Source organism: Phyllostomus discolor, chromosome 13 (assembly GCF_004126475.2).
Source record: "Phyllostomus discolor isolate MPI-MPIP mPhyDis1 chromosome 13, mPhyDis1.pri.v3, whole genome shotgun sequence".
Classification (NCBI taxonomy): Eukaryota; Metazoa; Chordata; class Mammalia; order Chiroptera; family Phyllostomidae; genus Phyllostomus; species Phyllostomus discolor.
Window position 1 is genome coordinate 20461031 of NC_040915.2, and position 25082 is coordinate 20486112.

At 43.9% G+C, this 25082-nt stretch overlaps 1 protein-coding gene, 1 long non-coding RNA gene and 1 other non-coding gene across 3 annotated transcripts in view; all 3 read left to right on the forward strand.

The window, feature by feature from the left end:
* Positions 1-8938: 8938 nt before the first annotated feature.
* Positions 8939-9066, forward strand: LOC114510475. Its single transcript, XR_003685654.1, has one exon. It is a non-coding gene; the product is annotated as a small nucleolar RNA SNORA44 (small nucleolar RNA).
* A 3064-nt stretch (positions 9067-12130) lies between these two features.
* LOC118498015 lies at positions 12131-13357 on the forward strand. Its single transcript, XR_004900537.1, has 2 exons — positions 12131-12323; positions 13072-13357. It is a non-coding gene; the product is annotated as an uncharacterized LOC118498015 (long non-coding RNA).
* Positions 13358-24147: 10790 nt separating this feature from the next.
* ARHGEF37 (Rho guanine nucleotide exchange factor 37) overlaps positions 24148-25082 on the forward strand; it is a 33293-nt gene continuing 32358 nt past the window's right edge. The window contains 1 exon segment of the mRNA XM_036014625.1: positions 24148-24367. Coding sequence (XP_035870518.1) covers positions 24152-24367 — 216 coding nt within the window. The 5' untranslated portion in view covers positions 24148-24151.

Consider the following 25082-nt stretch of genomic DNA (forward strand, 5'->3'; position numbering starts at 1 on the left):
CACATTTGTTGACCATTAGTGAAACAATTGTGTTCTACAGATGTTTAGATTTAGTTGAAGGAAGAGGGAGAGATTAGTTTGCTGTAAGAGGTCAAAGGACCCTTAAAATCAAGAATACTGTTAATCAAATATGAAAAACAGAATTATCTCATGTATGTTCAAATGGCCCATATTTTGCATGAGCTCAAGTATTCCCACAGAACCAAATGTTTAGTCCCACAGAAAGAAGTGTACAAGGTCTTAGAGATGGGCAAGAATTCAATTTGTCACTGTTCCAAACTAAGATGAACTTAGACTTTACTAAGAAATCTTGTATTTTTTAATTTTTATATATTTTTTAAATCTTCACCTAAGGACACACTTAGTGATTTTAGAGCAGGGGGAGTGGACAGAGAGAAAGGGAGAGAAACATCAATGTGAGAGAAAAACATCGATTGGTGACCTCTTGTACATGCTCCAACCAGGGAACTGAACCGAAAGGGGACCAAACTCAAAACTCAGGCCTGTGCCCTGACTGGAAATCGAACCCACAACCTTCTGGTTTTCTAGACAACAATCCAACCAACTGAGCCACACTGGCCAGGGCCCTTTCAGGTTGCTAGTCATGCCATAGACCCCCTTAGAGGAGGAACAAAGGGGCCAGGGAATAGCCTCAGACAACTCCCAAGGAAGTCCTTTTGTGACCACTCCCTTAAGCATTAGGCCCTAGAGATAACATCTAGGCCTCAGTTACTTCTCAGCTCCAGGCCCAGAAACAGCACCGCCAGGTAGGATGACACCAAGGCTGATATCAGGACCAGCCACTATGACTAATGATCCTTTTCCCTGGGGCCCGCCAATCAGTAGAGACCGTGACCCTGAAAGGACACACCTGGAAAGCTGATGAGTGTTCTGTTGAGATCCACCCCTGAGACCCCTCCCCCCTTCCTCCCTACCCTCCTCTCTTCCTCCCTTCCTCTCTTCCTCCCTCCCTCCTCTCTCACATTCACATAACTTTGTCCACCTGCTTCTTATTCCAGGTGCGCACTCTATGGAGCACACACTAGTGCCTGCCTTCCTCCTGAGCTCCAAGAGCTCTTCTTTTGCCTCTACAACTTGCTTCCTGAGCCCACGCAGCCCCGCTGGCTCACTTCTTCCACTGGTCACTTCTTCTACTCCTGTGACTTTCTAACTAACCTTTTGTTTGTATTCGAGTTCCTTGGCTCTGAATTCTTTTCTTAGCTGAACTCAAAGACCAAGGTCTAACATCTGGTGTCATTTGCTACTAACAGTTCCAGGACTCCCAAGAAAAGCAAAATCCACAGCTGCTCAATTCCCTTACATGAAATGGTGTTATATGGGCATACAACCTATGTACCATCTCCTGCATACCTTGAATCCTCTCCAGATCACTTATAATACCTAATGCAATGTAAATGCTATGTGAATGGTTATAATACTGTATTGTTTAGGGAATAATGATAGGAAAGAAGCCTGTACTTGTTCAGTACAGACAACCATTGTAGACCTAGCTACATAGTACATGTCAGCAATGGCATGACAATTTTTTCCTGAATATTTTTGATATCTTCAAGTCTACAGATACAGATGAGGAACCTGGGGATTCAGAGGGCCAACTATAATGGTGTCTTAGTTTCGGGGACAGCTTTCCCTGGAGGTGAGGGAGGGGCTTCACTTAAAAATGATTTCTCAGTTTCCATGCTCTGCAACTTGGCGCTCAGTCAGGGTCTCGGTTCTGACCCCCAGCTGTTTCTGAACTCCCGCCGTTTTGAGGGCTGATACCCATCTTCCCCATGGTCCATGCTAGTCTTTAAAAAACCCTTGCTTAGGTTCCCATAGAGGAAAATCTTACCCTTCAACACTCTTATTCTTGGCAAGGAGTGAGATTCAATCGAGAAAATCAAGCAAAGCTCGTTTTTGTCCTCTTCTATTACTGTTTCCACTAGCCCCACCTCTGCCTCTCAGAGTCCCATTGAAATAATGCCTGAGGCTTTAACTCTTTTGTCTGCAATGAATGTTCTGCAGTGTAATATTTAAATGCCAGAAATATGTCCTGACAGGGAAGAAATTCAAGTAATTTGTTGGTGCATGCACTTACTGAAAGCCTCGCTGAGGCCAGGACTTGAAAAGGCACTATGAAAGATGAAATGCCTACGTTTCTCCTGTGTTCCCCCTTCCAACCCATTCTCTTGTTCTGGTCAGTCTGTCTGACCCGGCAATTTTTGTGTAATCAAATTGTACTTTAAAAGTGCAGTTTTAATCAGATGAACCATTAATTCCTGGAAATGCAGTGTCATGCATGGCGTTTGGCGATATTCGTGCCGGCTATTTTTATTTGGAAGCATTTTATTAGTGTTTCTCGGAGTTTCTGTCATTTCTGCCCCCCTTTCTTTCCCAGCCCCTGTTCTCTCTCTCCTCATTGTTCCTTAGCAAGGCCATGAATCCGTGCTCCCTGTGACTCATTATTGCTCACTGTAGTAATCTACTCTTCTTTGTGAGACTAAATTTGGAAGATGCTGGAGTTGCCGTTCTTGAGTCCTAGGAGTACATCCTGTTAACTCTCAACTCGCCGTGCTGACGCCAGGAAGCACGGATAGCAATCACAGAAGAGGAACAGCTGCTGCATTTGGTCCTGGCTGAGCCCAGTGTCACGCCACAGAAAGACCTGCTGCAGTCAACAAAGCCAGGGGCTTGACTGCAAAAAAAAGGAACTCTGGATTGCAGGGCCCTAAAGCATGAAGCAAAAAGGTCCAATTATATTTATGTAGCCCTCTGCAGTTTCTAAGGTGTTTTGTGAGGCACTAACTGCTTTTCACGGCCAGGATAAGAAGTAGGTAAAACAGCTGTTGTTTTATTCATCTGGCATGGGAGGGAAACTGAAGATCGGACAGGTGTGGTGACTTACCCGACACCACCAGCTTTCGAGCTCTGCCCTCCAGCCACGCCCCTGTTCTGCAGCGTGTGCCCTTCACCCCCACAGCTCTCATATCCTGTCCAGACCTCGGCGCCCGTGTTAGATCGGGACAGGGAGCACATCGGCGGTCACCACCTCTGTAGACCTAGCCTGGCCTTAAACCAGCAGCTTCCAGCTGGTGGGCTCAGCCCACCTGCAGCTCAGTTGATCTGTGTCCATACCCAGCAACTTGGAGCTCCGTCAGGGTCTGGGTTCCAACCCCTGACCCCCGGTTGTGTCTGAACTCCCACAGTTTTGAGGCCTGATACCCATCTCCTCCATGGCCGAGTCTCAAATCTGGTTGTCCCCGGTTCTCTAGCTGGCTACTCCATCCTGGCCCCCTGGTCTCAGTTATTCACCTCTCCCCTGTCCCCACCAGCCGTGCCTCCTTGCTCTTGCCTTGCCAATGTTCATTACTCCTGTCTCTCAGATTCTGAAGCCAGCGGATATATTTAGTAATCATCTTAGCTACCTACTGGACTTTCCACACCCGCCTTCCTTCCTGTGGACTCTGCACCTGATCTGAACTCCTAAGAACGCTCCTTATTTGTGCTCTCTAAGCCGGACAGATGATACACCCAGGGGCCTTTACACTCACCACTCGGCCCCCTCTAACCTATATGAAACTCATATTTTAAAATATTTTTTTTGCTTAGAATTTCAAATCCTGTTGACCTTCTTAGCCTATATTTTCTCGTTCTGCACAAACATTGATTGTCACAGGCTGTACCCTAGTGAAATAGGATATGTAAAAGCGCTTTGTTTAAGCAATACACCTTGTACAAATATACCCTGCTTCTGTTATTATTAGGCAATTCAAGCTAAAGGTGACTTTTTTAAACCTTCCTGGTGGAGGGAGATAGGCTATCAGCTGAAATAGGAACTTAACAATTATTGCCCAAGGCCAAAATAAGACAAGTGTAACAATAGCAACAACAAAAAAGTACAACTATGATCCTACCAAAGCTGACTGAAATATGTAGATTATTCCTTCTGACCAGGTTACCACCACAGGTTTTTACATTTTCTTTTATTTATTGATTTTTTTTTAGAGAGATGGGGGAAGGGAGAGAAAGAGAGAGATACAGACTTGTTGATCCACTTATTTATGCATTCATTGGTTGATTCTTGTATGTGCCCGACCAAGGATCGAACCCACAACCTCAGCATATCAGGACGATGCACTGACCAACTGAGCTACCTGGTCAGGGCTCACAGGACTTTAAGATGCATCGGGCAACAAAACAAACATTCTAGGTGATTCTCAAGGCGTCAGGACCTTTTTTCTACTCAACCTGAAGATACTGAGTTTTCAGATGTCATCTACCGTGATTGATTTTTCCATGCTAAGGTAATAATTGCTTTTAATATTTATACAGCATTTTATACTATATTTTTTTAAAATTTTTAAAAATGTGTTTATTGATTTTAGAGAGAGAGAAAGAGAGAGAAACATCAGTTGGTTGCCTCCCATATGCACTCTGTCCAGGGACTGAACCCACAACCTAGGTATGCACCTTGACTAGGAATCAAACCCCCAACCTTTTGGTGTATAGGATAACATTCTAACCAACCGAGCCACACCAGCTAGGGCTATACTGTATTATACTTACCTACATTATCTTATGTTATGAAAAAAGATTTTATGGGAAAAGTAACTTCATTGTTTTAAACTTTTAGATAGGAAAACTGAGGCCCAGAGATCTTAGTTAACTTGCCCAAATGCACTAAATGAGTCAGGGGCGTCCCATATACTGGAACTCAGGTTCTTCTGACTCCCAAAGAAACTGCTTTTTCATTTCTCCAGTCCATGTGTCTCAGAATGATAAAACACCCTGGAAAAAAAAACTGCTCATCTATTTTATGATTAAGTGAAGCTCTAAAAATTGGCATCCACTCAATAATAGAACACAGACTTTGTCACTGAGGAGTGTATTCAAGAACCTGTACCTCATTGTGGTTTTCAATAATTATACGCTACTGCCATCTTGTGGATATGCTCATTTGCTGTTACTACTTCAGCCCGCTTCTGTTGACCTAGTGTCATGCCTGGCCAGCATTGCCTAGCTGAATCTGAACAATCAAATGTGAAATCCCCAGGAAAGGGCTGGAGTCAGGGAACTTAGAATAATATTTGAGGGGGTCCTCGACTTAACTGTAGAATTGTCCATTCTCTCCTGCAGCAGATACTCTTGGTGGCCTTGGAATACTTAAGAGCATTGCTCCTTTGTTCTTCCTCTCCCAACAAGACTCTTAATTTTGTTAAGTCTGCATGACTACGTACTTCAGAGGGAGGCTGGCCCAATGTTGGGTCTTCATCCATCCAAGCCAGTCAGTGGTTGGTTTAGGTATGGTCAGGTATTCTGGTCAATGGGATAGGAGGAAGAGCCTATTGGAGCGCTTTTGGGAAGGCTTGCTCTCTTGCAGAGACACACAGGCAGAGATGTGGTTTTTTAAAAATTATTTTATTGTTGTTTAGTTACAGTTGTCTGCATTTTCCTCCCACCACTCCCCACCCTGCAACCCAGCCAAACCCACCTCCCTCCCTTGCTTCCACCCCCTCCCTTTGGTTTTGTCTATGTGTCCTTTATAGTAGTTCCTGAAAACCCTCCCCCCCAATTATGGTCTTTTGTTCTTTGGTCTTCGGTTTTGTAATGGACATTATCATTTCCAGATGAGTTGGATTTCTGGCACTGGGACCAAAGGAGTACTGACAAAGAATATGGTAAAAGCCAAGAAGTTCCCCCAAATGGGGCTAAAAATCATGGTGGTGACAGGTTGTTGAGCTGCAAGGTCTTCCAGAGCTTCCCAAGTGTAATCTGAAACCAGCTCCCACGCACAGAGGGCGGGGAGAGACTGAAGAAAACCACAGATCGCCCCAGGTTGGTAGGTGGCAGGTTTAACAAGGAAGTGAATGTAGGAGACTTGTTGTGGGGACTACAAGACAAGGAGTTTCCTGCAGTGCCCCACCCCCCACCAAATCTTAAAAGTTTACACAGAGACCCTAACTGGGGTCACCCATGTACACAGGAGGCCTTAACAGAGTCCAGTCATGTACCAAGTGTATGTAGTCTCATCACCACATTACTGTCTCAAGGCTGTGTCCCCGGGCAGTCTCCAGATCAGGAAAGGCAAGCGGAGTGCACAGGGTTGGAGTGGGGAGCCCCCAATCTCCCAGGTCCAATTTGCAGGTCAAACTGGCACTCACGTCTTCATGATAACCTTCAAGCCAAATGGTAGAACAGGCATTTGCTTAGTAATGGAGGTCCAGCAAAGTACTTAGAGGGAATCTCCTAAGCTTTAAACCCAAGGATCATATTTCACGTATTTCTACAGATGGAGAACACGACTGTTCCAGAGATGCTAAACGGTGCTTCACGGTACAGATTATAAAACCGGCTCAGAGGGGGTACAGCATGATGGGGTCCCTGCAGTCCTGCTTCCCGACTTCCTGTCAGCGAGTCCCCTGGCAGGTTTCTGAATCTCTCTAAATCACAGGTTTCTCCTTTGTAAAAAGGAGATGGTAACACTTACCTGTTAGGGCTGACCAGTAGAGTACCTGGTTTATGATATGGGCTCGATGGAGCAGACACTCTTGTTATAAGAATGTTTACATGTTAGTAATAAGGCTGCTACTCTAGCCTGTTACTTAATAAAAGTTTTATTCTGGTAAACACATGGCAACCAATAGTTTCTTGACTGACAATTTAATGTTTCAAAAAATAGAAGAAACAATTCACCAAACTTCCCTTTGGATTTCGTAGAATTTTAAAAAATGGTGGTGGGAATCTCTGGCGAAAGCCACCACACGAGAGACAGTGTGTGTAGTAGCAGACTTGGCTCCGCCTCATCAGCTCTGAGCCGTGGACTCCTGGACAGGTTACTCAGTCCCCCCGAGCTTCGGTGTCCTCGTCTGTAAAGTGCAAACAATGACTATTATGCAGGGCGACTGTCAGAAATGATCGGTGAATGTTTTCTGACACATAGTAGACATGCAGTAACTAATATCTATTCCTACTACTGCTGTAGAAATTAGAGTGATCGATTTCACAGAACTGAATGGAAGAATATACGTAAGATCCCAAGACTGAGACTCTAAAAGAGGTGGGCGGTTATTTTTTTTTAACTATCAGAAAAATAAACTAGACTCATTGGGCTCATGGCACTGCCCCCTCTTGTGCTGCTCAGTAAGTGTTTGGCACAATTTACCTCTTTCTTCTCCCCTTTCTTTGCTCAACTCTGCAATTGTCAGTGATTCCTACAGGAAAGAAAGAGAGGCTTGGGAAGAAAATACTACTATTGTAAAGAAGTCCTTCTTTTAAAAAATGTTGTATTGTTATTGTATTACAGTCGCCCCAGTTTTTCCTCCTGTGCCCTCCTCCACCCAGCCACTGTTATAAAGAAGCTCTTGATTAGCTAAAAATTTAAAAGGTTGAGTAATAAGTATGACAGGCACCTCTTCCGGTTTTGAGAGTTCCGCTCAGGTGCTGTATTAAGCACTTTTTAGAGATTATACTCTTTAATTCTTTCTGGTTTGGCCTACAAATTATAAGAAGATGACTTTATAGTGGACATTTGTAATTATTTCTTCTTACTCAGCCTCCAAACTGCCTTTATAAGTTTGAGGAGTAGGTGATTGTGTGAGGCAGAGCCCTGCATCGCAATCAATGAAGCCAGAAGGCCCTGGTGCTAGTTCTTCCTGATTGCTGACTGCTTGGGGCCTAAGCATGATTGGTCAGCCAGTCCCTTCTGGATCACGATGCTGGAGATAGGAGTCAAGAAAAGCAGGAAATGTGTAAACTTTATTCTGGTAGCAGTGACATTTAGTATCTGGTAGCAGCAATGGCAGCTGAGTCAGCTATGGCACCCAGTCCCCAGGCCACTGCCAGTGTCCAGCAGCAGCAGCAGCATCCTTCCTGTGGTATGGGTGGCCACCCAGCTTCCCTTGGTGCCTGCCTGTATTCTAGACTCATTCTCCAGCTTTTTCACGGATTCTTTGAGCTCCTACTACTCTTTCAAAAAAAATTTTTTTTGGCCCTGACCTGACACCTGTTGGGTGTCATCCCCCAGGATGAAAGGTCACCAGTTTGATTCCTGGTCAGGGCACATGTCTGGGTTTTGGGCCCAGACCCTGGCTGGGGCACATGTGAGAGGTGACCAATTGATGTGCATCGATGTTTCTCTCCCTCTCTTTCTCCTTCTGTTCCCCTCTCTTAAAAAGTAAATAAATAAAATCTCTTTAAAAAACTCATTTTTCTGGAACTGGGGCTCAAATCAATGATTTGGATCAGAAGGAAGAAATAAACATTCAACTTGAAGAGAATGAAGAAACAAGAATTCAAGAAAATGAGGAGAGGCTTAGGAACCTCTGGGACAACTTTAAACATTCCAACATCCAAATCATAGAAGTGCCAGAAATAGAATAGGAAGAGCAAGAAATTGAAAACTCATTTGAAAAAATAATGAAAGAAAACTTCCCCAATCTGGCAAAGGAAATAGACATACAAGTCCAGGAAGCTCAGAGAGTCCCAAAGGAGTTGGACCCAAAGAGTAACACACCAAGACACATCATAATTACATTACCCAAGATTAAAGGCAAGGAGAGAATCTTAAAAGAAGCAAAAGGAAAGGAGAGAGTTACCTACAAAGGAGTGCCTATAAGACTATCAGTTGATTTCTCAAAAGAAACCTTACAGGCAAGAAGGGCTGGAAAGAAGTATTCTAAGTCATGAAAGGCAAGGATCTACATCCAAGACTGCTCTATCCAGCAAAGCTTTCATTTGGAATGGAAAGGAAGATAAAGTGCTTCCCAGATAAGGTCAAGTTAAAGGAGTTCATCATCACCAAGCCTTATTATATGAAATGTTAAAGGGACTTATCTAAGAATAAGAAGATAAAAAATATGAACAGTAAAATGACAACAAATTCACAACTATCAACAACTGAACCTGGAAAAACAAACTAAGCAAACAACTAGAATAGGAACAGAATCACAGAAAAGGAGATCATTTGCAGCCATGGAATCTTCAACTGCATGTGAGAGCAACCTGGAGAGACTTTGACAGCTCATGTCAGCATAATACCTGCAGCTGCCACTTGCCTTTCCTATAATATTAAAAAAAAAAGAAAGAAAGAAATGGAGATCACATAGAGGGATATCAGTGGGGGTGGGGGTGTTGAGAATGGGGGAAAAGGTACCGGGAATAAGAAACATAATTGGTAGGTGCAAAATAGACAGGGAGAGGTTAAGAACAGTATAGGAAATGGAGAAGCCAAAGAACTTACAGGTAGGGCCCATGGATATGAACTAAGAGGGGGAATGCCAGAGGCAGGAGGGTACAGGGCGGAGGGGGATAAAAAGGAGAAAAAAATGGGACAACTGTAATAGCATAATCAATAAAATGTACTTTAAAAATAAAATAAAAATTCCTTTTTCAATTTCAGTTAACCAGACTCAGTTTTTGTTGATAGCAACCAAAAAATTCTGGCTAACTACATAGTCTTTAGAACATGTTCAATCCAAAAGAGTCCGATGTTGCTGGATAAAGTCATGGTCAAATTTACAACTGGTCTGGGAGTTCTGCCTAGTTCTGGGAGTTCTTCGAATGTCATGTAAAATGCCTGCCAGCCCACCCTAAACTGCTTCTTCCTCCATCTCCCACAACTTCTTAATTCACACTCAATAAACACATACTCAGCACCTACCACATACAAGGCAATATGCCAGGCACTGAGAGGACTCTGAGATCAATAAGCTGTAGCCCTGACAGTATGCTTTTGAATTTGAACCAGAAAAATGTATTTTCTTTCCAAAAAGTAAATGTAAAAGCTGATCACTCTGTTGAGGGTAGAAGTGAAGGGAAACTCTTTTTATCTTTGAGTTAGTGTCACAGGGGGCAAGGTGATGTCCATTTCTTTGTAAATGTTCCAGAAATCAACCCCGAAAGGCAACTGGATTCCTTTGTTAGAGTTTCCAGTAAAAAAGAAACAGGTGGCTCTCTAGAGCACTGAGAAAAGAATGCCTCTTCTGCAGTTGACAACTAGATTGCTGTTCATCAAAACATTTGTGATGAGGATGGGGGATGGGGAATCAGCGCCAGCGCATTAGAAGTGTAACTCCAGATAATGCAGAGTCCTGAAATAGAATCAAAGAAACATCAGTTTCACATGAAAATACTATCCGGTTTACCTCCTTTTCCTTAAATTACCAAGTGAATATTTCTCCAGTGGAGTGGGGACTCTGCTGGCTGTGGAGCCCCTATAATATAGTGATTGCCCAGGAGCGTGGACACTTGTGTATGAAAAACACAGAATATGCAACATAGTCAAGGAAGAAGGGCACATGTGAGTAATGTTACTAATGTTCATGTTGAAGCAGGCGTTTCCACACACCCAGGAAAAACTGGTCACACGCACATAACACTTACTTTATAGGACCTTAAACTGGTGAGCTGAGCACTCGCAAGACCCTCAGCCACAAGCGGGAAGTTTGGTCTAGAAGTCAGACTTGGTTTTGGGGTCAGGTCTTCACTTCTTGGGTGACTTTGGACAAGTTGTTTAACTACTGTAGGACTCAATTTTCCTTCAGACTCCCTTCAGAATGGGAAGGGAACTTAGAGAGTGTCTAAAGTAGTCTTCCACTTCTACATGACTTTTCTTTGAAGCATCCCCAATAAACTTCTGACACTGGTGACAGGATGCTCACTCTCTCCGGGTGACTGATGTTGTTTTGGAAACACTTTGACCGTTAGAGACATTCTTCCACACATATTTGCAACGTGTCTCTCCACAGCTTTTCTCTTGCTGGTAACCTCAAAGGCCAAGTCTAACCCATGGACGGCTCTTTCAGAAACTTTCAACTGCTTTGCTTTTCTCCTCTGCCGGCCCAAACCACCCCCTCTTCTCCACTGTTCTCATCCATCACGTTCAAGATCATGGCAGCATTCTGGTCTTCATATTGTTATGTTTGTAGGGCACAGGTTAAGCACTCTGAGGCCTCAGACACAGTCTGAATTTGAATACTGGGACTGTCGCTTAGCTGTGTGCCAGTGGGCAAGCTACTTTCATTTCTCCAGACCGATTATCTCTCTAAAGTGAGGACAGTATAAATAATAACCAGCAGCAACAGCAGCCTACCTATCTCTTAGAGAAGCTGTGAAAGAGATAAATGAGCAAACACAAGTAAAATGTTTAGTATAGTACCTGGCAATATTACTGCTATCACTAATAATAATAGATAATAAGCTCTAATAATGAGAATAAGAAGAAACGTTCGAACCTGAAGGATTTAGAAATGTTAACCTAGTTAATTCATGACTCCACAAAGAAAGTTTGGTTGCTCTAACGTGAAACTTCCCATACTTTTTATAGCAATTACCACTTTCAATTGTGTGTTCAACGTCTGATCCACCCTGAAGAGGGTGAGGACCTTTTCTATCGTGTTGACAGCTGAGTACTTAATGCCTAAATCAGTGCCCTGTTCACAGTCGTTAAGAGAATGGGCAAACACCTTCATATCGTAGAAAAGGAAATCGGGGTGCTGGGGGAATGGCAGATTTGTCTAAGATCGTGCAGAGGGCTCCCAGGAGAGCTGGAGCAAGAACCCAGAGGTCCTGAGCAGGCCACTCGCAGAGTCAAATCAAGGTCCAGCCGGAAAGTTTGGTGATTCCGGCGGGAGCACAGATATCAGGTGGTGTAGACTTCAACATTCGCACTGGGCGGCCTAAGGCCCGCCCCTATTTTCGGGTTGTGAACCGAAGGAGAATCCAAAGACGGGCGTGTCCCGGGGCGCGGCGCTAACACCCATTTGCAATGCTCCTCACCCGCTCCGGGCTGTTGCTTTGTTGCTGCTGCAGCCCGGCCCTCCCAGCGGGGTCAGCTCCCCGAAGCAGCGAAGCAGCGAGTGGAAAACAACTCGGGCTGCAGAGAGACAATTAACAAAGACGCGGGACCGGGCCACCCATTCCCAGGGCACGCACGCATGCAGCGTGGGCAGAGTTGTACCCGCCTGTGCCCTCGGTGGGGACCGCCGCTCAGGCGTCTGGTGTGGCGTGGGTCTGGGCCAGCTCGGAGCCCCTCCGCCCGGGCTGCGCAGTCACCGGGGGGCTGAGCTCTGCCTGTGAGCCCGGGCACCTTGCAAGCGCGGTGAGTCTGCCTGGCCAGACAAGGCCGGGGGCGGGGCAGGGGGAGGGGGCTGGAACAGCTACTGTCAGATCTGAAAAGGAAGGTGGAAGAGCGCGGGAGCCACGACGCCATGTCCCGGGTTGCTTTGTAGGTAGCTTTGTGTCTTGAGCCTTCGATAATGCAAACAACCAGCTCCATGCGACCCAACCGAGTGGTTTTACAGGTGTCAAACTGAGGCCCAAGGGAGGTAAGCTGGTCTAGTAAAAACTAATCATTCCTTGTGTCTGTTTGTCCCTGCCAGTTTCCGTGTAAATCTGAGGCGACTTTTAAACAGAATCCATACATTAAAACAATGGAATGATTCAAACAATGCTAAAGAATCCTTGCCAAGGAAAGTATAATTATAAATAGGCAGTCAAGGCCAGGGGAAAAGAGAACGGAAATCTGACGTCCATCAGGGGAGCAGCCTTGGCCGAGGGGGGCTCAGAAAAATAGTGCCAAAGCTGGGGCTGGAAGCCAGGCAGCTGGTTGGGCTCCGGCTACAGTGCCCCCTGCCCGACAAGCCCCTGAACCTTGAGGGGAATGGAGAAGAGGACAGCCTGCCCAGGTTCTTAACCTTCTTGCAATCACTGACCCCTTAAAAATCTGGGTGCCCTCCCCACAAAAGGGTTCACATACAGCCTTGCACTCGGTTTTAGATTTGACATGAAGCATATCTGCCGTTGTCAGGAGTAACTGAGGTTGTTACTTGGGCTGCACCGTTTCAGACCAGTTTATTTTCTCCTTCAAGGGGAAGCTATCTGGGTCCTGGCTGGTGTGGCTCAGTGGACTGAGCACCCACCTGTGCACTAAAGGGTTGCTGGTTTGATTCCCAGTCAGGGCACATGCCCGGGTTTTGGGCCAGGTGCCCAGTTGGGGGTGCCCAAGAGGCTACCACACATTGATGCTTCTCTTCCCTCCCTTCTGTTTTCTCTAAAAATCTTTTTTAAAAAAAGGGAAGCATCTGGTTAAAGAGTATCTGCTGTGAGTCCAGACAGAGTCCTGGTGATCTAGCACACATAGTTCATCCTGTCAAAGGCCCAGTTTTCTTTCTCTGTTTCGTACCTCAGGCTTTTGTCAGACTTCAGAATGAACGCTGAGTTTGGAGCCTAGCATGGAGTAAGTGCTCTATAAAAGTGGTGCACGTAACCCAGTGACATAACCCAGTGCCTCACAGCTGTGCCGCTTGGAAAGGAAGCTGGGCCGTTCCCAAAATGAAATAAAACAGAACTTGAAAAATTATAAACCTGCGAGTATAAAGTCAACCCTGTTATGACTTACAAATGGCAGCACCTACCTTGTGCTAGTAATCTAAATGAGAGTATACTTATTTAGAATAATGCACTACACTCAATATTTGACCCAAGGTCAAATGCTGAAAATAGAAACTACCAGACATTTAAAAAAAAGAAAAGAGGAAAAAATAAAACGAAACTGCCAGACATTCTAACAAAAACTGTTTATTAGGCCTCACTTCCCTCTCTGAATAGGGTTTGTTTTTCAATGGGAGGAAAGACGAGGACAAACTTGGGAACCCGGGTGGCGCCCAGGCTTGCCCAGTGACGACGGGTCCGCTGAGTTTCCGCCAGGGCACAGACAGGGCTGCTGGCAGTTGGCTCTCACCCCTCTTGGATCAGCTGCTCACTGTGCTAAACAGTGCCTTGGTTGATTCTGCTCTAGATCAAATAAATGGCTTTTATTTAACGAATGGGGGGAGGGGTGTCTTTGGTGCTGACACTGAAGCAAAGTGGCATTTGTTGACCTTGATTTTCCAAAGCCTATTGCTTGTTTACTGACAAGCTTCAGAATTTTTAAAAAATCTATGAATCCAAAATCATGGGGACATGGCCTGGGCAGGCCTCCTTATCTATAATAAGAACTGCTCTTAACAAAAATCCAGTGTTGTCTTTTTTCTCTACCATTTTAGGCCTTGCAGTTACAGCCAGGGAAATACAGCTAGGAAAAGTAGCTGGGGACAAGAACGTGCGTGCCTAAAAAGTGCTCCTGGTGGTTCTTATACACCCTTGGTTATGAGTGTTGGTGGGGTGGGGATTAGTTGTGGGGGACTATTGAATCTTTTACGTTTCTGTATTGTTTACCTAGTTATGTAATGAACAAGAACCTCTATTGTAATTTCAGCAAACAAATAAACCAACAACCCCTTGGTGTCCAGTGAAGGCATATGGGTAGCAAAAAAAATACTTGACAATAGGCCCAAGATCATTAATCATGGGGAAATGCACACTAGAATCACAATGCCATATTACTTTGTACCTATCAGGTATGGCTAAAATTAAAATGACTGACTACACACAGTGTTAATGAGGTTGTGGACGAATCGGAACTCTTATACACTGTTGGTGGGAATGTAAACTAGTACCACCACTTAAAAAAGTTTTACATTTCCTTTAAAAGTTAAATATATACCTATCAGGTGACGCAGGCATTTTATTCCTCGGTCCAGCTTTATTGTAATAGAGAAACGAGAAACAATCACTATGTGGATAGATAAGCTATGGTATATCCATCTAAAAGAATACTGCTCAGCACTAAAAAGTAATGAACTATTGATACATCCTACAATATGGATGCATCTTAAAGTAATTTTCCTGGAAGAAGCTAGAGAAAGAAGAGTAGTACATGCTGTACAATTCTATTTGTGTAAAATTGAAGGAGAGTTGCTATCTCTCACCTGACCTCAAAATTTTTATGACTTTCAAAAGTTGTGTATGATCATATTAGTCTAACTCCACTTGTAAGTGTTGTTGGCAATTTGATGATTATTCTGCCAGTGTTTATCCATGTCATTTATGCATTCATTCAACTAGTTGAGCACCTACTATGTGCTAGATCTAGAATTGGCACTAGGTAATGTGTTGGTGAACAAAAGAGACATGATTCCACCCTGGCTGTGTGGCTAAGTGGCTTGGAGCATTGCCTGGGCACCAAAAGGTTGTGGGTTCGATCCCCAATCAGGGCACATATCTAGGTTGCAGGTTCACTCCCCAGTTGGGACACTTACAGGAAGCAACCGATTGATGTTTCTCTCTGATATTGATGTTCCTCTCTGATATTGATGTTTGGTTCTGTCCTTCTTCCTCTCTCTCTAAAAATCTCTAAAAATCAATAAACATATCCTCGGGTGAGGACTAAAAAAAGGCTATAAAGGAGGTACATGATCCCTGCTCTTGTGGAGTGGGGTAAAACAAAACAATCTATCAGATGAACCAGTAAACAGAGTAAGAAAAATATCTATTATGGGGGAAGGGAGTGGTTCTTTGTGAAGGGGGATGGAGTCAGGGAGGACTTGTGCCTGAGTTTTCAGGCAGGGAGGTAAAGCAATTGGTTTTATGCTTTTGAATGACCACTCCACTCAGAGGCTGTGCATTCAGTCCGGAGGCTGTTGTACTGGCCCAGGAGAAAGGTGACAGAGGTTTAGACTCAGGTGGTCTTCGAGATGGAAAGCACCGAAAGAACTAGTGGGTGTTCTTAATAGACAGAGAAGATCTTAGAGGCTGATACTGATCGATGCTCTTTGAATTCGACAGTTTTATCAATTTTTAGTCCATACTAACTGTCTTATTGCTTCCCCCACCTTTGGCCTCCATCATTACATCTTACTCCTCATTTGTGAGGATGTCACGGGAGACTGGCGCCACCGCCTTGCTGGTCCGGTTACACTAGCTTACAGCATTCCTTTGATCTACTGATCTGGTTAACTTTACTTAAGGGAATGAGGATAGTCCGGCATGACCTGTTTGGTGGTGTTGTTGTTAACCTAGGCCGGCTCCAAGGGCTCTCTTTCATTCTCTAAAGACTGATAGAACATCTGTTTTAATCAGGTGGCAGACACCTACTCAGCATGGATCATGGCAAAGCAGGGTAGGGAGTGAAAATGTAAAAAAAGTCCAGAGAGAATCAGATTTGTTTCATCATGGCTGGACTGAGCAGTGCCATTGGAGCCCAGTCTCATGGTCCCTCTTATCTCTTCACTCCATTTCTTCAGTGTTGGGTTCTCAGTCAAGCTCTGGTGCATAGTTATTATTATCATCATCACGGTTACCTCTTCCCACCGTCTGCTTCAGTATGGCCCGTCAAGTGTCCTTAGACCACTGCTTCATCCATCTGACCCATAGTAATGTTATGGCTTTTAGTTTAACAATAATAGTGACAAAAACAACAGTTATTATTATTGAGCGCTTATGATGTGCCAGGCACTCTGTGAGACACTTTACCTGGATTATCTCTAATTATAAGAAAGGTCATATAATCCTCTCAGGAAAGCCAGCCAGTTGATTGCAGAATCAATTTAAAATCAGATTTTCTGGCTCCAGGATCTGGGCCCCAAACCTTTACAGTGCCTCCTGCAGTCACTCTTTAGGGCGAGGAGGGAAACTGAGCCACCAAATGTGTGCCTATTTCTCACTTCTTCTGAACATGAATCATCAAATAGAGTTGGCGGCCATAGTATGGGGGGAGCTTTGGAGGTTCTTCTTATAATTTTGCCCATTCCAGATCCTTCAGGGTTGGAGAGTTCTGGAAGCTCTTTATGCAGAACCCTGCCCTCTGACTAGTGTTTATGTCTTCATAAACCAGGCTTCCTATGTGGCCACTCTAGTTTCTTTAGGTGTTTCCTCCCTTTGTTCCTCAGCAGGGTCTGTGGCTGTCGTGGTGCTTGAACTTGATCTTTGATGGCTTTCCCTAACCCCTGGAGTCTCAAACCAGAGGTTTTACTTCCTACTCCTGCCAAATGTTGAAACTGACCTACTAAAGGCTGGGGTAGGAGGATGATGGCTGTTCAGCTTTCTTTGCTGTGACATTTTACCTTCTGGAAGAACTTTAAGATGATGGTGTCGGTTTCCCCCATAGATCTTCTCACTTCCATTTCTCCTGTTCTGACTGGTCAGAATTAGGTTCAGAGGATTATTTTCCCATCACTTCCCTTGTCTTGAAAGGGACGAAGTAATCAGGATGCTTATAACATTTATTTAGTTCCTCTTCTTTCAGAGGAATGAAACATGGAGCAAATAACCAGATACTTTAAGTGTCCTTCCCTTATTGTAGAGCTGGGTTTTTTTTTTTTTTGTCTCTGTATCCGCAGCATCCAGGAAAACTCTTGGCATGAAGTAGCTGTTCCAAATTCCCCTGTGTCAGTGTGGGCAGAGGAGATGAGAATTAACTGCTTTATCCTATCCTAGAGTCAGAAGCGGTTGCCGCAGAGCATTCACTAGACACTTTTTTTTTAGCACTGAGTATATGCTAGACTGACTTTAGTTCCTAATTGGCTCTCACAGGGCATCAGAGATCTCCAGGCTCAGCATGGGCTGGACCGTGAGGAAAGCCACGTTCCCCTGAGTTTGTTCTCCAAGACAAGCCGCCTTTATCAGGCCAGACAAGGCATGGAACAAGGGCACCCAGCCTGCTCTCCAGGCTTTTGAGCTGTATTTGTCCTGAGAGTGTTGCAAAGACAGTGGATCACTTAAGCTACATACTATTTCATTTGTTTTTAAACTTATTTTGAAACAATTACAGATCAACATGAAGTTGTAAGGACAGTACAGAGAGATTTTGTGTACTTTTTACCAACTTCCTCTGATGGTTATATCTTAAATGTAGTGTAACACAAATCTAAGACATTGGCATTGGTGTAATATATGTGTATAATCGTTCTATGCCATTTTATCACATGGGTACATTTGTGTAACCACCACCTCAATTAAGATAATAGATCTATCACCACAATATCCAGTCTGGTATGATTCTTTTTTTTTAAAGATTATATTTATTTAGATGGGAAGAGAAGGAGAGAAACATCAATGTATGAGAGAGACACATCAATTGGTTGCCCCTCGCATGCCCCCAGCTGGGGACCAGGCCTGCAACCCAGGTGTGTGCCCTGACTGGGAACCAAACTGGTGACCCATTGGTTCATATGCCGGCCCTCAGTCCTCTGAGCCATACCAGCCAGGGCTGGTGCTGTTCTCCTATGGTCACATCTACCTGCCCTTCACCGTTATCTCTAACCAAGTGGCAACTAATCTGTTTTCTGTCCCTATAACTTTGTGTGTTTAATGGAATCTCACAATATGTAGCCTTTTCACTCCACGTGTTTCAGGTAGCATGATTCCCTCTGGAACCATCCATGGTTGTTGCAATCAATAGTTCATTGTATTTCTCAGTAGTCAGTGATATGGGATGTACCACAGTTTTTTCAAAACCACTCACCTATTAAATTTACCTGTTAAAAAACATTTTGTTGTGTCTAGTTTTGGGCCACTAACAAATAGACTTCTGCGAACGTTCATGAACAGGGTTTTGTATGGACGTAAGTTTTCATTGTCTGGCATAGATGCCCTGGAGTGTGATTGCTGGTGAGGGTGTGTTTAGTTTTTAAAGAAACTGACCAACTGTTTTCCAGAGTGGCTGTACCTTCTACATTCCCACCAACAATGCACGAGGGATCAAGTTTCTCCATATCCCTGACAATAGAGAATATTTTTCTGGTAACGGCTTCATTGGAATATAATTCACATCATGTATTCCACCCATTTAAAGTGTACGAGTCAATGGTTTTTAGTGTAGTCACTGAGTTACGTAACCAAAACCACAACAAATTTAGGACACTCTTGCCATCCACAAAACATCCCTCTGCCCAGGAGCCTCCATTCCCTAGGTGCCTACCTGCTCTGCTTAGAAACTGACCCACTTTCTGTGTCTGTAGACTTGCCTATTCCAGACACCTCATAGAGATGGAATCATAAAATACGTGGCCCTTTGTGTCTGGCTCCTTTTACTTAGCACAGTGTTTTCTAGATTCACCTGTGTTGTAGCATGGATCAGTACTTCATTCCTTTTCATTGCCAAATAATATGTCATCTTTACAAAAACTATAAGTGTGTTTCTTTCCATTACCTGGGCGAGGCACTGAGGTAACAAAATGCTGCTACAGAGAGCTTTTGCCAGGCCTGCTTGGAGGCCTAGATTGCAATTAACCCAAGTATAAATTAATGCAGTTTTTAATATTTAGAAGTTCCCTATAAGGTATTGCGCATGCATTTTGTTTATTTAGAAACAATTATGAGTAGTGGGACCTGAGGGGCTCTCCTGAAATCCTACTGGGATCTTTCTGGAGAAGCTAGGCACAGGGTGGCGAATGCCAGCGATCCAGGCCAGGGGCAGGTCAGCAGACCACAGGCAGCGCTCGGGAGCTGGAGTAGGGCTGTGCGACGGACAGTTGTGTTCCAGGATCTTTCTAGATCCTTTGCCTTCTGAACCTCGCTCTCCCCAAACACTCCATTTACATATTATCTGATCCATGGGTCAGTGTTTACTGGGAAGGACAGAAACCTCTGCTGCTACTGATACATCCAGAAAGGCCAGTTATGCGTGCAAATATGTAGTACTGGGAGGCCCAGAGGAGGACACAAGATGCATCGGTGCTCATCTGGTCTCTAAGAGCCTAGCGTTGGGCAGGGAGATGAGGCGCGGTGCTAAATAACCCAAGCACAAGGCTAAATGGGATGCATGCCACTTTCAGTATTAGGAAATATTTTAACCATCAAGAAAGGACTGAAGAAGAGTAAATGCTCAGGGTCTTACTGCCTAGCTCTATTTAATTTTAACATTTTTGCCATATTTACTTCAGTTTTGTTTTAAAACAAATATAATGTCTCAGCTGCTCAGCAATAAAAAGGAAGGAACTATTGATACACACGCTTACCTGCATCTCCAGGGAACTGTGCTGAGTGAATAGTCAGTTCCAAAAGGCGCACACTGCATGGGTCCTGTACATGTACTATATGGTTAACGTACATTCTTGGACTGACAGGTGAAAGAAATGGACAACGCGTTCGTGAGTGCCAGGGGTTAAGCATGGGATGTAGGTGGAGCTGAGCATGGAAAGGCAACACGAGGGATGTTTGTGGTGGAACTGTTCTGTGTCTTGACTGTCAGGGTCCTACCCTCTGGGTGTGACATTGTCTTTTTAAAATAACTTTCTACTTTTTAAGTACAGTTGACATACAGTATTATATTAGTTTCATGTGTACAACATAGTGATTAGATCTTTATGTAAATGTCTAGTTATAAATTCACTACAAGTATCTTCTGATCTGAGGCCTCTCTTTTCTTTTGGTTGTAGAATGGTTTATAAAAGGAAGAACATTCCAGTATCATTGTAGTCAGACTGAACAGTCTTTATCAGTCTTTTCTTGTGGAGTTTGTACATTTTATGTCTTACTGAAAGAATCCTTCCCAGCTGGAGAGCATAAAAATATTTTCCTATGTTTTCTTTGGAGAATTTAAGAGTCTTACATTTACCATTTATGTCTTTAACCTTTCTGGAGTCGATTTGGGGTGTGATGTGGAATTGCCTTTGTTTATTTCTCTGTATGGGGAGCCAGTTATGTCATGGATCACCTTTCCCCAGTGACTTACAGTGACACTATGTCGCATGTCAAGTTTCTGTGTTTGCTATGGTCTGTTCCACTGGTCCGTTTGCCCCTGTGTCAGTATCGTGCTGCCTCGTTACTGGGGCTTTTAAATCGATCTGAACATCTGACGTGACAGGCCCCCCACCTTGTTTCCAGAATTGCCTTAGCCATTATTGGTCTTTTACTTGTCCTTACATATTTTAGAGTCATTTTATTATGTCTTAAAACAAATAAACACACACACACACCTGGTTGGAAGTTTTGTTGGAATTGTATCGAATCAGTTTGGGGAGAATTTTCACTTTTATGATATTGATTCTCACTATCCATGAACCTACTGTATCTCTACTTGTAATTAGTTCTTAAATGTATTTCATTAAAGTTTTATAATTTTCTTTATAAAGATCATCATGTACATCTTTTGTTAAATTAAGATATTTGGGAAGGAATAAATGTTATTATTCATTTTATTATTTTTATTGTTATGCTGCTATCTTTCTTTAAATTGCACTTTTAAATGTTGTGGGCATATATAGGAATATGATTTATTTTTGAATATTGATCTCCAGCAAAATGAGAAACTCTTACTTTTTCTTATATTTGGTTTATTATATAAAAACAGATAATTTAGAGGGATGGATAGTTCCCCGTTTGGTATGAGAAACAGAGACAGATAATTCCTCAGGGTTGTTATGAGAAACAACCTGTTCTTTTCTCTTTCCTTCCTGCTCCAGCCACCACTGGGCAGTGACTCCTGTCATTTTTAGCTGGTTGTGTTGGCATTTACCTGTGCGTCTTTAAGTAGCATGCATGTACTGCTACTTGTCGAGCTGTCAGGGAGGGCTTTGTTCTTTGGCTTTACACTGTGGAAGACGAAGATTTAGCTTTTTTTCTAGTCCCCTTCCACCACACACACACACACACACACACACACACACAGCTTTCCCATTGCCCTATTCTCTTAGTATAGTTGCAGGTAATATTAATTAGATCACTTACATTATTATGTGTTTAAATTCTATCTATAACTGATCCAGGTAGTGACCTATATTTTTTGTTATAAAAAAATTCTTGCCCTAGCTGGTGTGGCTCAGTGGTCTGAGTGCAGGCCTTCAAACCAAAAGGTCACCAGTTTGATTCCCAGTCAGGGCACATGCCTGGGTTTTGGGCCAGGTCCCTGGTAGGGGGCACGAGAGACAACCACACATTGATGTTTCTCTCCCTCTCTTTCTCCCTCCTTTCCACTCTCTCTAAAAATAAATAAATAAAATCTAAAAAAATTGTTATAACAATTGTTTTTGTATATTGGTTTGCTTCTTAATTTTGCATATATCGTGTCATTATGTCTAAATAAACACCATATTCTCTACTTTATAATAAATCTGTTTCCAAGACCTTCTAGTACCTTCTGAAGTACTCTAGTCTAGACCATTTGCCATCTGCCTGTTGCCAGCAGTCAAATCAAGGATTCCCTTCACCTGTCCCGGGGAATGCCCCAGTCCCTCCCCCAAATTCAATCACCAGTCCCTGGGTCCTGTGTCTTCCTCTTTCTTGAATTTTTTCTTTATGCTGGTGGCGCACAACCTCCGATGGTTTTCAGAGAACAGGAACATAACAAGGTAAATTCTTGAGGCCTTCAAGGTTCTGCAGTTTGTCCTCAGTGCGTTTAGGTGCGGGTTTTTGGTTTTTGTTTTTTAACTTGTCCTGCTTGGGGCTAGTACTTCTTGGATCTAAGAATTCATGTGTTTTATAAATTCTGGACAATTATTGGTCTTATCTCTTCAAATACTGCCCTGCTCTCTTTATTATTGTCTTCTGGCGCTCAGATCTGATACATGACCCTCTTATTTCAGTAATCCAGATCTCTTACGTTCTCTCATATTTCCCTGCTTCTCTGTCTGTTTTTACCAGTCTGGATAATTTCCTCAGCTCTATCTGCCCCTTTCTCTTTCCTTGATATCTGTGGAACCTGTCTATTCAGTTATTAATTTCAAAGACTAAATTTTCATTTCCGTGAGTTCTGTTTGGTGCTTTAAAAATCATACAGGTCTTTTTTTTGAAAACATAATGTTTTTTCTTTCCTTGTTTATTTTATAGATTTTATCTTGCTGTTTGATTATCTGGGGCTCTTGGGGTCTCATGCTGCTCTTTGTTGTTTCTGAGGACGCTCTCTCACAGTGGAGGTCTTGTGACTTTGGATTTGGAATTCACCTTCACAGCGGGGTCATCTGTTGTAGTGCCATGTGTGCTACAGTAAGGATGTGTCCTTCTGGAAACATTTTATTTGTCCTATGGGCATGCAGAGTGGCATTGGTAGCATTAGTCCAGAATTTTTTTCTCTCGTTAAGTTCTTATCTTTAGGCTATTTGCACCTAAAACCTAGTGAAGGCAGGCCTGTTGTTATGAATTTTCAGAGGAGACTTTTCCCCTCAACTGGGACTCAAACCAAGATAAAGGAGCGTCTTTGTCATCTTTCTGTGGGTTGGGGGGGGCAATGTTTTTTCTTTTCCACCATTTCACCAGAGTCCTTGGGGATCCCCCTTCTGTGAAGGAGCTTGTCTCCTCATCCTGCCTGGGCACCAACGCCAAAGTCCCTGGTTCCCCGAGCCTGGCAGTGCCCTCTTCCTTGCCCACTCGGGCCACTTCCGCTGCATCAGCTCAGCTGCTCCTGTGCCGGTTTTCAGTTCCCTCTGTTCGGGGACCCTGCTGATCTCCTTTCATCTCTCGCAAGCCCTGCCATGCAGTGGAAAGGAAGCTTGTTATAGCTGATCTAGCATTTTTAGATATTTTCTGGTGGGGCAGTTTTTCAGGCCATCTTGTCCATTGCCATTTGCACTTTTTAAACTTTGAGATAAAGAAGAAAAGTACATCTGGCTGGGAGGATCACGTGGCCTTGGAGAGGATAAATGTTGGAGGCTCAGAGGATGAGGGACGGTGCACAGCAGGTGCAAAAGCAGAGGCAGGAAGTGATTGCGCAGGTGTGGAGAAAAGCACGTAACTCTCTTTCGCCTGGAGTGTGTGTAGGAAGGGGAAACGAGGTTGGAACTGGCTGCTGAGCTGCAGGGGGCATCTCACAGCACGGACTACCATGGTCACAAGCTTTCCTTCAGGAAGTTTAAACTGGAACCGTTTCCAGGATGAATGGGTGTGGGTGGCAGCAGGTGGGAGAGGGTTTGGATCTTGGAGGCTGTGGAAATAGCCCCGGAGACAGGTAGTATGCCTGAATGGGGTAGTGGATGGGGCAGGGGGAGGAGGGAACCACTGGGGGGGGGATGAGGAGAGAGAGAGAGAGAGAGAGAGAGAGAGAGAGAGAGACTAACTCAGCTGATACAGATAAAGAAATCTGGGCCAAGAGCGGGGGGGAAAAATAGAAGAAAAGCCAGACAAGCACATTGTCTGAATCCTGGGGAATGAATTTAAAATGTCAACAATTTTCTGAGTTGTGTTCTACTTTTTAAGGCTGTTCAGATACCACTCACAAAGGCTAATATACAGTTCACCTTGACTGTGGATGCAGCTAACGATGTTTTTAGGCTGCTTGATGAATAGTTAGCTTTGGATTAGTGACAGCATGTCCCAGTGGAGCTCCTGGAAATGAGTTGGGATGTGTCTGCCTTCCCCAGAACCTGCCGACATGGCCGATCGTGGGGCTGATGAGCCATCCTCCAGGACAGGGAGTCCAGATGGGGAAAGTCGAGTCTCTGAGGACAGATGGTCGCTCCATCAGAGGCTGGCCATCAGGGAGCTCATTGACACAGAGGCCTCGTACGTGCACATGCTCCAGCTCTGCGCCTCGGACATCAGGAGCGGCCTGCATCAGGTACCTGGGGAGGGGGGGGACACACAGCCTGTCTCTCGGGGCAAAGGTGGGTCCTGGGTTCTGAGACCTCACCTCTGATCCTGGAACAGGCTTGCTGGAGGGAAAGTCAAAGTGGACGTCATGGGGATGTAAGCCCTGTACTTCTACTTTTTGGCCATGCAGCCTTCAGCAAGGCCTTGGAGCCTTAGTGTGTTCATCTGCTAAATGGGGAGAGGGATGATCACCTCAGAGAATTAAGTGAGCTAATGGATAAAATAGCCCTTTATCAAGTTTAGAACAAATTGCTTGAACCAACCTACATTCTCATTGTCTCATTGGGGGATGTGGCATGAGAGGTTAGCACTATGGTGGATTTCTATGCTAGGGTTCATTTTTACAACTTTCTCCCCTGACTTCAGAAATAATACAAGCTTTCTCTATAAAATTTCAAGCGTTCCCTAATATGGAAGCTCCTTAAGAGCAAAACCCATTTAGTTCACTATATCCCACTTCTCTACACATAACGAATGGACTCCAGTTAGTGTTTCTTGAATGAATGGAATGAAATACTAAAGTGGATAATGTGGAAGGTGAAAGTCTCTTACATTTTACTCTCCAGAAATTTGGATTTTTCTCTATAGGCATGAAATAAACAAATATAGATTGTTACTTATCTTAACACAAGTAAGATCATACTCTAGGTATTTTTGACAGTTATGTGCTCAGAATTAATCGA